This window comes from Mercenaria mercenaria, chromosome 13 (genome assembly GCF_021730395.1).
Source record: "Mercenaria mercenaria strain notata chromosome 13, MADL_Memer_1, whole genome shotgun sequence".
Taxonomy (NCBI): domain Eukaryota; kingdom Metazoa; phylum Mollusca; class Bivalvia; order Venerida; family Veneridae; genus Mercenaria; species Mercenaria mercenaria.
The window spans coordinates 43,994,764-44,010,436 of record NC_069373.1 but is presented as its reverse complement, the minus strand read 5'-3'; the positions used below and the strand labels follow the sequence as shown (position 1 = coordinate 44,010,436).

Genomic DNA, 15,673 nt, shown 5'->3' with positions numbered 1-15,673 from the left:
AAATGGTCATTAAGTATGAATTCTCCAATGGTGTATTGGTCAAAATGTTAGGAAAGTTTTTTCTGCCCAGGCAACCCAGGTGCGAGTCCCAACTCAGACATATTTTTTTCTTCATTAGCATCTTTAACAAGAGATCACAGAGTGATCTTGGTGCCCACCATTGAGCCATTTTTGAATGTTCCAAATTTCAAGACTAGCTCAAGGTCAAAATCAAGGTCAAAGTTCATTTCGGTACACAAAACTGTGCATGTGGTCCATGCATGTGGTTCAAATTTGAAAGCTGTAGCTTGAGAAATGTGAAAGTAGGTCACTAGATCAATTTCAAATTCAAAAGTTCATTTTGGTACACAAACCTATGCATGTGGTCCAAAATAGAAGGCTGTAGCTTGAGAAATGTGAAAGTAGGTCACTAGGTCAATCTCAAGGTCAAACTTCATTTCGGTACACAAAACTATTGTGTGGTCCAAATCTAAAGGCTGTAGCTTGAGAAATGTGAAAGTATGTCACTATCTCGAAATCAAGGTCAAATTTCATTTCAGAACACAAAACTATGCATGTGGTCCAAATTTGAAGCCTGTACCATCAAAAATGTGAAAGTAGGTCACTAGGTAAATGTCAAGGTCAAAGTTTATTTCGTTACACAAACCTATGCATGTGGTCCAAATTTGAAGGCTGTAGCTACAGAAATGTGAAAGTAGGTCACGATCAAGGTCAAAGTTAATTTTGGTACACAAAACTATGCATGTGGTCCAAATTTGAAGGCTGTAGCTTGAGAAATGTGAAAGTAGATCACTAGCTCGAAATCAAGGTCAAATTTCATTTCAGAACACAAAGCTATGCATGTGGTCCAAATTTGAAGCCTGTACCATCAAAAATGTGAAAGTAGGTCACTAGGTCAATGTCAAGTTCAAAGTTTATTTCGGTACACAAACCTATGCATGTGGTCCAAATTTGAAGGCTGTAGCTACAGAAATGTGAAAAAATAGGTCACTAAGTCAAGATCAAGGTCAACTCATGTCAAGGTTCATCTAGCCACTCAAAAGTGTACTTGTGGTCCAAATTTGAATGTTGTAGATTATGGACAAGAAGATATTTAAAGTTTTTCCCTATATAAGTCTATATAAACCATGTGACCCCGGGGGCGGGGCCATATTTGACCCTAGGAGGATAATTTGAACAGACTTGGTAAAGAACCACTAGATGATGCTACATTATAAATATCAAAGCCCTAGGCTTTGCGGTTTGGGACAAGAAGATTTTCAAAGTTTTTCCCTATATAAGTCTATGTAAACCATGTGACCCCCAGGGTGGGGCCATAATTGACCCTAGCGGAATAATTTGAACAATCTTAGTAGAGGACCACTAGATGATGTCACATACAAAATATCATAGCCCTAGGCCCTGTGGTTTTGGACAAGAAGATTTTCAAAATTTTTACCTATATATGTCTATATAAACGATGTGACCCCAGGTGTGGGGCCATTTTTTACCCTAGGGAAATAATTTGCAAAATCTTGGTAGACAACTACTAGATGATGTTTCATACCAAATATCAAAGCCCTAGGCCCTATGGTATTGGACAAGAAGATTTTCAAATTTTTTCCCTATATAAATCTATGTAAATTATAAAAATAAACAAAGGGCCATAACTCACTCAAAAATTGTTGAACCAGTCTGATTTTCAGAGGGACATAACTAGGGTACCAATACATCATTCTGATAAAGTTTGGTCAAAATCCCCCCAGTAGTTTCTGAGAAGATGCGATAACGAGAAGTTGTTAACGGATGGAAGGACGGACGGACGGAAGGACAACGGACCAAGGACAAAGAGTTGAATAGCCCACCATCTGATGATGGTTGGCTAAAAATAGTTTAGAAACAAAAAACTCATGTCCTTAGGTTCATAATTTGACAAAACTTTCATTTTAAAGAAAGATCATTTTCAGTCAAAATCAGGAGCCCAGTCTATTTAAAGAACTCTGACAATAGATTACCATTCTAACAGATGGGCAGAATTTTTATATCACTCTCATGCTTTCAAGGTAGGGGGTTAAAAAAAACTTAACAATGAAACTTGAAAATATAAAAATTTGAATTTAACCCTTAGCCTGCTAGCTGTGACCAGTGCAGACCAAGATCAGCCTGCATGTCTGTACAGGCTGATCATGGTCTGCACTGTTCGCTATTTTGTCTGTAAATTTTCAGTGACCATCCCTTCAAATAATAATGGTATTGCCTAAATTGAATAATAGACCAGTCCATTTTAGAAATTTAGCAGGGTAAGGGTTAAACAAATGTATTCATTCTGAAACTGAAAGACAACAAATGTATAAATTACATTTTGTAGCATTCACCAAACTCGGGCCATTCAGTTTTGCTGAAAAAAAAATCCTTAATTTGAGACAGCTATACAAATAGCATCATGTTTTTTTGTTGATTCTTGGTGACTTTATTTTCTTTCATCCCCATCCTTCACCACTTTCCCTTACCCATCAAACCGTGTCAATGCATCTTTGTCATCTCTTTATATAAAAAAAAGCCAGAAATTAATTAACCCTTGTCATGCTGGACACAACTGGTTCTGCCTTTGAGACCAGTGTAGATCATGATCAGCCTGCACATCAATGCAGTCAGATCAAGATCTACACTGTTCATCATTTAGTCAGTATCTTTTTGGTAAGCACCCCTTTTAACAGCTAATGGTACTGTCCAAATTGAAAAATGGACAAGTTCATTATAGAAAATTGGCAGGATAAGGGTTAACAATTTTAAACTGGCTACTGCTACGTTACTTGCTAAGATAACTCTTTTTTAAAATCTGTAATGATAACAGACAATTTCCATTTAATTACATTATAGTATTCTCTTTATGCAGTTTTGGTATACCATTGCTACCTTCATCCTTTTCATTTTTTTTTTCTATATTTGCCTAATGCCTTTTTTACCTCAACCTAAATAAGCAAAGAGACATTTTTCAATATAAGAACAGTTGAACCTGACATAGCTGACACTTGCATTAAGCAATCAGACAGCTTACTTCCCAAACTGATTTTTTTTCTATGTTCAACCTGTCTTAAGCAACAACCTGGCTTAAGTGGTCATCTTCCTTAAACAGACAGATTGTGTCGCTCCCTTGGCTGGTCACTTAATACTGGTTTTACGGTATATCTGGCACATTATATCCCATCAATTCATCTCAAAAAATATTCTGACACCTTTGTTACAAGAGAACAACCTCAATTATATACTGTAATCCTGTCATAGAAAATAAACTTAAAAATAAATAAAGTAACTCACCTGTTCCTTACTTGGTAAAAGTCCAGCTGAAATAGATGGCAAATATTCTGTCAAATATTTGTTTATTTGATATGGTTTTATAGCTATTTTTCAATAATATTTAAGTTATTCAAAGGCTGTCTAGACTTCACAGAAATACTGTGAAATAAGTTAATTTTGTTGGCATTAAATTTCATAGTTTTTACCAAGGTGACTGTTTTGCAAATTCAAAATTCATGCAATATTGGGTGGGGGGTTGTCGGGGGCTCAGTAATTTTAGTGGAGGATAGTGTAAGATACAGAAGATACTGGAATGCCAGAAGGTTTCCTGCTGTTTTAGTGCCAGGGTTTAAAGCAACCAAACATGGGACTCTTTTTCTCAGTTAGAAAAATTTAAATGGGGGGTTGTGGGGAGGGGGGGGGGGAAGCAGCTTGAGCACTGCATTAATCAAAGGTCTTAATATTACAAAGACAATATCTTAAGATATTTGAGCCGCGCTATGAGAAAATCAACATAGTGAGTTTGCGACCAGCATGGATCCAGACCAGCCTGCACATCCACACAGTCTGGTCAGGATCCATGCTGTTCGCTAATGGTTTCTCTAATTGCAATAGGCTTTGAAAGCAAACAGCATTGATCCTGACCAGACTGCGCAGATGCATAGGCTGGTCTGGATCCATGCTGGTCGCAAAACCACTATGTTGGTTTTCTCATGGTACAGCTCATTTATTACAAAACTTAAGATACATACCCTATTCCACAGAGTGTTAGCTTGGGTAATAACCTTCCAAGATCGACAAACACAGGCGCATCTAGCCAAGTCGGCAACATCTACGTATTTAAATATCTACAATATGTACAATCCATTTTTTAAACAGTTGCTACAAAAATTATGAATATGACATACAACATCCAGATCTTTGTACACAATGCTTTTCGCGAAAAAACAAGAGCTATCACTTAAGATAATTAACACTCCAGGCACCACTTTGATGCAGTGCAAGTAAAACACTTGTGATTGTGACCTCTTAAATAAAACAAAATAAAATTTATCTGAAAACTTTTAGCATATGCTTATTATTATACATAGGAATCAACTACAAAATTAATATGCTTAGGCATAAAAAGATTGAGATCAGAACCTCTTATAGACGCCTGAACCTACTCTATGGTAGTCAGTGAAATATTAAGTAAAATATCAATTGCAATTTAAATCTTATAAATTTGAAATTATCAAAGTTTATATAAATAACACAATAGAACACTCAAACATTTCATACAGATAAAGAAATGTAAAACTTTGTAAATGTAACAAAAACAATCTGGTGTTAAATACAGTAAAAGCAAGGGTTTTACTAAAATGGCTTATTTTATGGGGAAATGAGTGTTTTTAAAATCTATGAATATACTGGAATTTGATTTCTTATTTGATTTTTTTTTTCATTGGGCTTAACCCTTAGCCTGCTAAATTTTTAAAATGGACTGGTCCATCATTCAATTTGGGCAGTTCCACATTTTATTCAAAGGGGTGTTCACTGAAAATTTACTGACTGAATAGTGCACAGTGCAGACCATGATCAGCCTGCACGGATGTGCAGGCTGATCTTGGTCTGCACTGGTCGCAAAGGCAAAATCACTTGCCGCCAGCAGGCTAAAGCTTAATGTTTGTGGACTTTGTCAATACTGATTTTACAAAACATAATTATATTCCAATACAATAACTGATTCTAAGAAATTCTTATACTGTAAAATCATTCATATCTGTCGGTACTAATTTTTATAGATTTCATGGTGGAGTAAATCCATAAAATTAAGTCCTATTGACAAGTAGATTTCATTTCACTACATAATTATATAGACTGGAAATCCATGAAATCATAGCCTCACAAAATATCAACTTTGGTCTAAACCATGAAATGGTAAATGATCTCACAGTATCTGTAACTAATTAAATAATAAAATTCCTCTAATAAAACATTCCAAATGTTAAGATTTTTAGAAACTTTTAAGCAGTTTTCTGCCTTAAATTTGACAGTGGTAAAGGGCAAATTATTCAGTCAGTTTATTTGTTTGTTTTGGGTTTAACGTCGTTTTTCAACAGTATTTCAGTGACCTTAACCACTGGGCCATGGAGGACACGACAGTGGGAGAGAAAAATCATATTTAAGAATCTGCAGAAACTGTAACTTTAAGATATAACCAGATTGTCCTTTTTTTAATCATGACAACTCATATATAAACAATATAACAATATTATACAAACAACTTGTACCATTGTCAAAGCTAAGCTATACTGTTCCGCTGGAAACTCTACATAGGTGTGGTGCTATACTTAGCAAAGAACCAAAGACAAAGTTATCATAGCAGGTGTATACTTCATTTTATTTATAGTTCCTGCCAGCTACCAATATTAAAACTTTTTTAGAATAATAAAAATGAATTGAATTGGAGGCTACTTAAAGAAAGAGAAGACGCTTTGCCGTTTGGTTCATGACGCTTCCCTGGTACGTAAGCATTCCAGGTGTCCAAACGAAGGCTCAAGGAGCAAGCCATCACACTGGTGACCCTGGTTTCCTAGACCGGCATCTTTCTACTGTACAACTTGGTAAATGGCTTATAGTTTTCAAAAAAAATTACCGCCACTTCTTTTCTCATAACAGTTAAAGAGGATTCGAGGATAATATCAATATATTGATTTTACCTTGAACTTATTTTTTTTCTTTCATTCAAAGATATTTTATATAAGAATATACTATACCTGTATAGCAATTTTCCTCGGCAGCGTTGATAAACTATCCCTTGCCTCTCCTGTACCTTGACCAAATGAATCTTCATCCTCCATATTCTCGCCTCGTTCTAAACGCTAAATACACGAGAAAAAATACAAATTATTTTCAAAGAATCAAAAAAAACAACTTAATATCTTAAACTTCAATGATTTCTACTCTTACACAATTAATAAAACCATCAACTTCTAAATTTATACAAAAGAAAGTGAAATGTCACTTTTGCATTGTTATTTTATATAGATGAAATAGACACCTTTTAAAAATATCTAAAAATATATCTATCCATAGATTTGTTATTTTATGACAAAAAAAAAGAAGAAATTAATGCATATCGGATTTATCTATTCAAAGCAATGTGACATTAATACGTAAAATCAGTCAACAGTAAGCAGTATCAATTGATGAAAATTTGATAATCTTCACTTCCTACAGAAATATAGGTGATATTTGATTACAATTATATGATAGCATTCAAATATAAATATATTACTTTATGCCATGCATATCTATACAAGCATTAGCAAGTCAAGCATTTTTTTTCAATTTCATGCTGTTATATACACACATACATCATGCATCAATTTACTTCACTTTTGTAAAATCAAAGACCACACTGTTATGCCAAATCTATTCACACAAAAAAAACAACATATTTTTTTAAAGGCAAAAATCCAATTTTGTTGCACAACTGCCAATTACTAACAAGATTTTCACAATTTCCCCCACTGGTACGGAAATCCTTGTGTTAGTCAATATAAAATTCAAGAATATGTACACGCATTGAACTTGCTAGTTGCATTTTGGGTCCTGACTATACACTCAAACATTGAAATACGAGCAAGTAACATTGAAAATTACCATTAACCATTGATCCTAAATATCTAGAACCAGAACTCATCCATCACAAAATTATTTAAACAAAACAGAAACTCCTCAAATTTTAAGTATAGCAATTAAACCCTAACTTCTAATTGTTTAAACAAAAACAGTTAACAATGAAAACTGAATAAAGGTTTTGTATACCATTGCCATCTAAAATTGAAACAAATCCTAATAACTTCAATTCAATACAAAGCAAAATTTTATTTAATCTTTAAAGAAATTACATGGAAAAAACACTGAATTCACAGAGACAGAATGTTTCAGTATGTAGCAACACAGAAGAGACTGTGAGATATATGGGACGTTTTGTCAACATTTACAATCCTTTCTCTGTCTTTTTTTCTCTTCTATTAGTTTTCTTATCTTTAATTTATGATAGTAATAACTTCTGTAAACAGTAAAAACTATTTACAATGCAAGTTTTTATGTAGCTACTGTTAAATTAACTTTACATTTTATCATGAAGAATCAAACAAATCTGGCAAAGAAATCTAAAATGATATGTTATAGACTTGCTTTATGTTCTTAGCAAATTGAGAAATGATACTCTATATATCAGGGTGGTCATTAAGGCCCGGGTGGCCCAGGGAATCCCTTTCTCTATTAATGTTTAAAGATAATATTTTAATGAAAACTACCAAAACATTTAAAATAAAACCAATCAGAAACCTCCCAACTTTCTGGTTCACACCATGATGATTTAACCATCTATAGCTAAAAACTGACCCGTGAATGAGCTATAGTATCCTGTGAAATTATTAATATTCACAGGGGCTATTTTTTCATGGAATTCATTTTTCACTCGATCAGTAGAAATAAAATGTAGATGAATTCCCATTCATTTTATGTTCAAAAGTTGAAACCCACAAATCCATATCCTCAAGAAACAGCTGTTTTTTGCCAAAAGCACGAAATTTCAAGATCATGAAATTAAATGACTTTATACAGGGAAAAGCTATTTTGCTTTACATTATCATAATATCACTATTAAAATAAAGTAATTTCTAAGTGTACTGCATGACCTTTTGAAAACTACCGACCACCCTGATGTATGGTGTTACTGCCATGTTGATATCAAAAAAAAAAAAATTAAGTGGCAGTGAACTTAAAACCACAAATACATTATAAATGGCCCCATTACTTACACCTAATAATTAGGCAGCTATGGAAGGCAGTGAAAGCAGCTGGCCAAAACTTATAATATTTGTGATAATAATTAATATGAAATTATTGATTACAATCTGTACAAAAAATTCTGCCATCTAAACTTATAAAAAAAACCCCATAAAGCAGTGACACATATATTCCATGCAATTTGTAATATCTATAGTTAAAAGTTTTGCTGTTAAATCCTTGGTAGACCACTTCAAATAGAAACCTGCATGAGAATTTCATGGTTTAGCCTAAATTTTATGGAAAGAATACATCTTTAATATTTTAGGCAGCCATAAAATGTGGGGCAAAGTAAGTTGTGGCTAGAGTATCAGTTTCCTAAAACCTAAAGCAGAGAGTTCATATAATCAAAGCATTAGAAAAAAATTCCTACCCAGTTCTATATGACTTTACAAGGAAATATTTCAATTTAAAGGGAGGTAATTTCAGAGAAATATCTTTATTTAAAAGGTTATTATAAAGAAGTACATTCAGTCAAAGGGAGGATGGCCTAATTTAAAAGGGAGGGTATCGAAAAAAGGGTCAGATTTTAAAGGCTTTTACTGACAAAAAATAAAGCTTAATTTAAAGGGAGGTAATAATATAGACTTAATTTAGACACTGTCTAACCTGCCAGTAAAAGTTTAAAATTTATTTCAAAATTCTTGGTAAACTATTACAAGAGATTACAAATTAAACAAAGTTAAAACATTAAAAAAGCTATTTATAAATTCATTAAGCAGCAAAGTTCAAACTAATTAAGTCATAATAAGCCTTTAAATGATGCTTGAAATCACAATCTTCTTTTTAAAGGGATTAAGAATTTTTGGGGTTGTGGTCTACCATGGGTGACAATGAATGATCCATTTTGTTATTAAACTAACCATCTCTAACAGGGACTACTCAGTTTAGATGGCAATCCACATGCCCTACTTTCTAGTGCATACTCCTTGATATTGTAAGAAAAATAATAAAAAAATAATAATCTACATTTACATTTCGTGAAAGAAGCTACTACAAAACATTTAATATATCTATAATTACCCGCAAGTTGATCTTTAAAGAAATATAATACAAAAATCATAAAAAATGAATATCTGGAAAAGTGGTTACATAATTAAAAACTACCACTGAAAAATTGTTTTACACAATCATGAAGTGTAGTAGAAAATGTCTAGTACCCTTAACAACTATATCTAAGGTATTCTACAACATCTTCTAAAGACTTTACAATAAATCTATCTTGCATATTTATTGATTTTTTTCTAATACCCTACTTGAAGATCCAAAGTAGAGGATTTGTAATATATTTGGATATATGTGGAGGATACCTAAGGGAAAGAAAAGAAGTGTGGGAAGTGAGGAAGAAATAATTTAAAGGTAGTTTACTGATAAGCCATGTATTTCTACAAACTTATGATATTCCTACTCAACAACAGATCCCTTTCTTAAAGTGATATATTTTTTTTATATCATCGTCCTAGTCATTCCCTCTGCATGTCCAGATATATTTCTACTGACCATTTTGTTTTATTTGCTATACATAAACACACTTCTCGATTTACCAAGTTTGTCAAGTGGACATTGTCCTTTGACCTACATAACCCCAGTGCTAACATACCTAGGTTCTGTGTCTCTGAAGATCACAAGTTCTCTTTTACATAACCATCTACCAAACGACCCAAAACACAAGTACAAAGTCCCCACTTTATGTAAGGGAGAAACTCGGCATTTTATTTACATATCAGAATATCATTAAGGTCCAGTTAATCTGGACACACTTCTTTGACACACAAACGAAATAGGTAAACACACTTGAAAACACACATCACATTTAATAGTCCTCAGGTAAAATCAAAGTACATGTAATAGCTGAAAGACAAAACTTTCCGAGTATGACAGTCACATGCTGAGAAAAGCCTACTTGATTAATAATCATCTTTCAAAACCTGAGAACTGGACTGAAATTTGTGGTCTCAGTAAATACTTATTAACACATACTTCTATAAAGTACAAGAGTTTGTAGAACACGAAATGCCCTCTTGATGCATTCAGTAATCTGTTTTATTTTACAAGTTATCGTCTGGAAACTGTTTAACTGTTCAGGGTCACTGTGACCTTGACCTTTCACTTACTGATCTCAGAATCATTAAGGGTCATTTGCTGGTCATGATCAACCTCCCTATTTAATTTTGTGATCCTAAGCCCAAGCATTCTCAAGTTATCGTCCGGAAACTGTTTAACTGTTATGGGTCACTGTGACCTTGACCTTTGACCTACTGATCTCAAAATCATTAGGAGTCATTTGCTGGTCATGATCAACCTCCCTATTAAATTTCATGATCTTAGGCCATAGCGTTCTCAAGTTATCGTCAGGAAACAGTTTAACTGTTCTGAGTCACTGTGACCTTGACCTCTGACCTATTAACCTCAAAATCTACAGGGGTCAGCTGGTCACGATCAACACCCCTATCAACTTTCATAATTCTAGGCCCAAGCATTCTTGAGTTATTGTCTGGAAACTGTCTAACTGTTTTTGGTCACTTGACTTTGACCTTTGATCTACTGGTCTCAAAATCATTCGGGGTCATCTGCTGGTCATGATCAACCTTCCTATTAACTTTCCTGATTGAAGGCCCAAGCGTTCTTGAGTTCAGAAACTGTTTAACTGTTCTGGGTCACTGTAACCTTGAACTTTGACCTACTAATCTCAAAATCAATAGAGGTGTCATCTGCTGGTCATGTCCAACCTCCCTATCAACTTTCATGATCCTAGGCCCAAGCATTCTTGAGTTATCATCCGGAAACCGATTGGTCTACTGACCGCCCGACCGAACCGACCGACCAACATCTGCAAAAGGATATACCCCTTCTTCTTCAAAGGGGGACATAAAAATACCACACATGCTAATTTCTTCAAATTAGATTTTAAATTCAACTGGTGTGCTTTTTTGTGCTTTATGCTTTATCCTAGTAATTCAATTTGGTTAAGTTTTTTTTTGTTTCAAACTTTGTACATTTCAGCTTACATGTATTTGATATATGTATTTGAAATACTCTGTGGCTTTATGTTAACATATCAATGAAATAGATATAAAAGTTCTTTTTAGGATAACAGCAGTGTACTATTTGATATATTTGCACATCCAAAATTTCACAGACAGTCTTTTCATTTTGTGTCAGCCTTAAATTTTCCTCAAAGAGGCCATTCATTCCTGCGCTGCTTAGGCGACTACTTTTTCGCACAATAATTTTTTTTAAAAAAACGAGATAAGTGAAGTATAGACAGAGATTTTCACAATCATCAGTCCAGTTTTAACAAGTTCAAATCATCATACTGCACAATGTAATTCCAAATCAATCATGTTTCAATCAAAAGAACAGACTCTTTAGTATTTGTCTGACCACCACAGCAATAAAGACACACCGAAAATCAAGAATACATCTGTATGAATTTAAAAAATATAAGTTTGACCATTAAGCATGTTCAAAACACAATATCAGGTTATTAGGAGATAGGTTAATAATAACAATGTCTTCAAGTGGTATAGTTTTGTTGTAACATCTTCTTTACTTTAATACTAGTTGTGACAGTACTGTATTCAAACCCTCGACTAAATCATTTGCAAGTATATATACAAACCAACCTAGTCTAATGGTTTTCCAGACTTCAACCTATAGTCCAGACATGGCTGGTTTGTTTTATCTTGCTAATCAGGTGATTCAGAGCTTAACTGAAACAAATATATTCAGGAAGAAAAAAAAAAGTTTCCAAAGGAAGAAAAAAAAATCCACAAGGGAAGTATACCCCATGAAAATTGGAAAATGCAAAACTACATTATTTTTGTATTCTTGATTTTCAGTGATATGGGACATTCTGAGCTAGACAGAGGGGTTAGATACTGCGATACCCGTGTTTATATACATGATTACACTGACCAACGTCATCTGCGAAATACAAGTATCCAAGTTGTAGTTGTAAAGTTCAATTTATAATACTGTGAAATCATTTTATTTCGTGGGCACAAAATTTTGTGGTTTTGGCCATTTTGTGAAGATATAAATCAAAGGATTTCAAATTATGAATATAAGATGAACGAGAATTATCTTGGTGGATTACCTCAACCACAAAATCCGCAAACATTAGTTCCCCACGAATATTAAATGATTTCACAGTGCACCATTATATAAAGAATAACCCTGAAAAGTTTTCAGTATTCATCAACATTTCAAGTCTAAAATTTAGAGTTAACCCTTACCCTACTAAATTTCTATAATGAACCTGTCCATCTTTCAATTTGGACAGTACCATTATCTGGTATAAAGGGTGCTTACTAAAAAGATACTGACTGAATGGTTAACACTGGTCGAAAAGGCAGAATCAATCGTGCCCAGCATGATAAGGGTTAAGAGCGCCAAATGACCAACTTGCCATTATTTTGTTTAATATACAGTCACAAAGCTAAAACTTTGCTGAGCTGCCTGTTGCTGTAAGAGACATATTCTTGCAAAGTTTTGTATGACAATCGTTGCTCAATTTATAAAGGCAGAGTGTGAAGTAACTTTAAAAGTCAAAGTCTAAATTTCTGACTTGAAATACATGTGAACATGAGTCCACTTGTATAGTAAAGACTGAACAGTTAAACCACTTTAAAATGAAACTGGTACTAGGACATTTTATAAATGTCTTTCAAGTTTTGCCTTTGCAACCAGTGCAGACCAAGATCAGCAGGGGATATGGTCTTTTTTTTTTTTTGGATTTAACGTCGCACCGACAAATGATAGGTCATATGGCGACTTTCCAGCTTTAATGGTGGAGGAAGACCCCAGGTGCCCCTCCCTGCATTATTTCATCACAAGCGGGCACCTGGGTAGAACCACCGACCTTCCGTAAGCCAGCTGGATAGCTTCCTCACATGAAGAATTCAACACCCAGAGTGAGGCTTGAACCCACATCGATGAGGGGCAAGTGATTTGAAGTCAGCAACCTTAACCATTCGGCCACGGAGGCCCTGGGATCATGGGCTGCACTGTTCGCTATTCAGTCACAGTGAACACGCCTTTAAATAAGAAGTGATACTGCCTAAAGTGAATGATGGACCAGTCTATTTTAGAAATTCAGCAGGGTAAAGGTTAAAGCAATCAAACACCTTTTTCCCTGAGGTGACTATTTTCTTCATTCCTTTATAGATCAAACACAAATACAGTCAAACCTGTATTAAGCAGCCATGGGGGAAATGTAATCTGGTTGCTAAAAGCTGGCTGCCTGAGACAAGTTGAAATTTGAACAAATAGCCAATATGGGAAATTTATAGCTGATTGGTTGCTTAAAACAAATGGCTGCTAAACCCCTAGCTAAATATCTAAAATGGACTGGTTCATCATTCAATTTGGGCAATACCATTTATTATTTGAAGGAGTATTTACTGAAAATTTACTGACTTAATAGCGAACAGTGCAGACCATGATCAGCCTGCACAGATGTGCAGGCTGATCTTGGTCTGCACTGGTCGCAAAGGCAGAATCACTTGCCGCCAGCAGGCTAAGGGTTATAAATACAGGTGGCTGCTTTTAGGCAGGTTCAACTCTATACTCACAAAGACAGAAAAAATATTGTCTGAATTTGATGTATTTGAAAACAACTGTCATATATGTCTGTGAATTTACATGGGTTTTTTTTTTCAGTAGAAAGCATATTTTTCTGAACCAAGGCAATTCAACTTAGAGGGACTTCTACCTTTCTGCGATTCCAGTTTAGAGTGGTTTCACTGTATTGCCAAAAATATCCACAACACCAATACATCATATATAACATACATGTACAATATTAATACCAGACATAACATACAGACTGAATATACATCTTACCCGAGTCATTACAATTTTTTTCTAGTTTTTCTCGTAATTGAAGTTTTCACTATCAAATATATTTTATAGTCATTATATTTAATGTACCGTAATCAATTGCAATTTTCTTTTAATTAAGTGCAGGAAAATAGGTCTCTAACTTATTCTTTCTAAGTGTGAGTGAATAGCTATCTTTCAAGCTGTATACCAAAAAAGAAATTGTTCTGTTGGAGGCACATTACTGACTCGTATACTGCAATACCAAACAGAAGGGCAGACAACTAATGTGACATGTGTGTGAAATAAAGTCACACAAATATGGTGAGAAAATATTAACACATCGCACAATATGCAGGGCTAAAAATGAAACTATTTTTTGTGCATGTGTATAACATAGAAAACAGAATAGTTTCTCAGTGTAGAAGAAGATAGGAAGGTAATACGACATTCAAAAACAAAAATACAAATGTATAACCAAACATGGTAAAAATCTACTATGATGCACAACATTACGGATACCCACGTGTAGCCCAGCCTGGGGTGCGATAAAATGTAAAATATTTATTAATGTTTATACAATGATTATGTTTGATGTTAAATTACACACTTGTAATAATAAAATTGTTACTGGTTGAAGAAATTTATAAGGGAAGTTTTCATAATCACAAATACTGCAGAAGGGTAATATCTGTATTGTTTCCTTTTTTTGGTAAAATTTGTAATGTTTCATTTTTGCTTACATTCGCAAAGTTCCTTTTTGGCTAAGATTCGCAATATTTCCTGTTTTTGCAAAACTTTGCAATGTTTTCTTTTTGTTTGTCTTTTTGCTAACATTTGTGAAATTTCTTTTTTCACTGATAATATTTTTGAAAAGAGCAACTTGGTCATTCCAAACAGCTATCAATATTAAGCAGATTTATCTCCAACAGTATAACCAGTACAAAAGCATGACTTCTTAAAAACATGAATATGACTGTTTGTCAAATCGAAAACTAAAAGTGACATAAAAAAAAAGACTAAAGAATATTGAAGTTTTCACATATGAAATTTTCAAATTATAATGTTAATGATTATACATTTCAATGTACATAAAGAATAACTGGTCTCGATGAAATCTATTTTTTATATTGTTTTACCTCAGGAGATATTTTAAGCAGTACATTAGAAAATATTATATGCACATAATACACATTTTCTCTTTTATACTTAAAATCATTGATTTATAAGATCTACACTTTATACACTTTTAGCATAACTTCTAACAAGCCACTTTAAAACCTTGCAAATATTTATCTCAGACGATGTATTTTTCATATGTTTTACCATTAGTGATTTTGTTTGTTTATATTAACCCTTACCATGCTAATTTCTATTATGGACTGGTCCATTTTCCAATTTGGGCAGTACCATTTATCATTTGAAGGGGTGTTTACTAAAAATTTACTGAGTGAATAGCGAACAGTGCAGACCATGATCAGACTGCACGGATGTGCAGGCTGATCTTGGTCTGCACTGGTCGCAAAGGCAGAATCACTTGCCGCCAGCAGGCTAAGGGTTAATGGAGACTACAAACTGCAGACTATGATCATATTGCTTATAGGGTTATTGCCCATTGTATTCAAACTGTTATAAACCAGTAGTCCCTAAAATCACATGCATGTTTGTACAATATTGCAGTTTCTGTTGAAACTTTACATTAACATTTTGAAATGTAAAATTTACCTCC

The 15,673-nt window shown here is 33.9% G+C and overlaps 1 protein-coding gene across 16 annotated transcripts in view; it reads right to left on the bottom strand.

Moving 5' to 3' along the window:
* Window positions 1–15,673, bottom strand: part of LOC123528546 (dynein regulatory complex subunit 6-like) — a 65,216-nt gene that overhangs the window by 30,339 nt on the left and 19,204 nt on the right. For 8 of the 16 annotated variants that reach the window (XM_053521656.1, XM_045308316.2, XM_053521660.1 and 5 more), the window contains 5 exons: window positions 9,145–9,156; window positions 6,036–6,140; window positions 5,550–5,603; window positions 4,029–4,124; window positions 3,298–3,323 (listed from right to left, as the gene is read on the bottom strand). In XM_053521656.1, the coding sequence (XP_053377631.1) occupies window positions 3,298–3,323; window positions 4,029–4,124; window positions 5,550–5,603; window positions 6,036–6,140; window positions 9,145–9,156 (293 nt within the window). Of the gene's footprint in view, window positions 1–2,338; window positions 2,378–3,297; window positions 3,324–4,028; window positions 4,125–5,549; window positions 5,604–6,035; window positions 6,141–9,144; window positions 9,157–15,673 lie in introns of all 16 variants that reach the window. The other 8 variants (XM_045308327.2, XM_053521663.1, XM_053521664.1 and 5 more) reach the window with 4 other exon arrangements.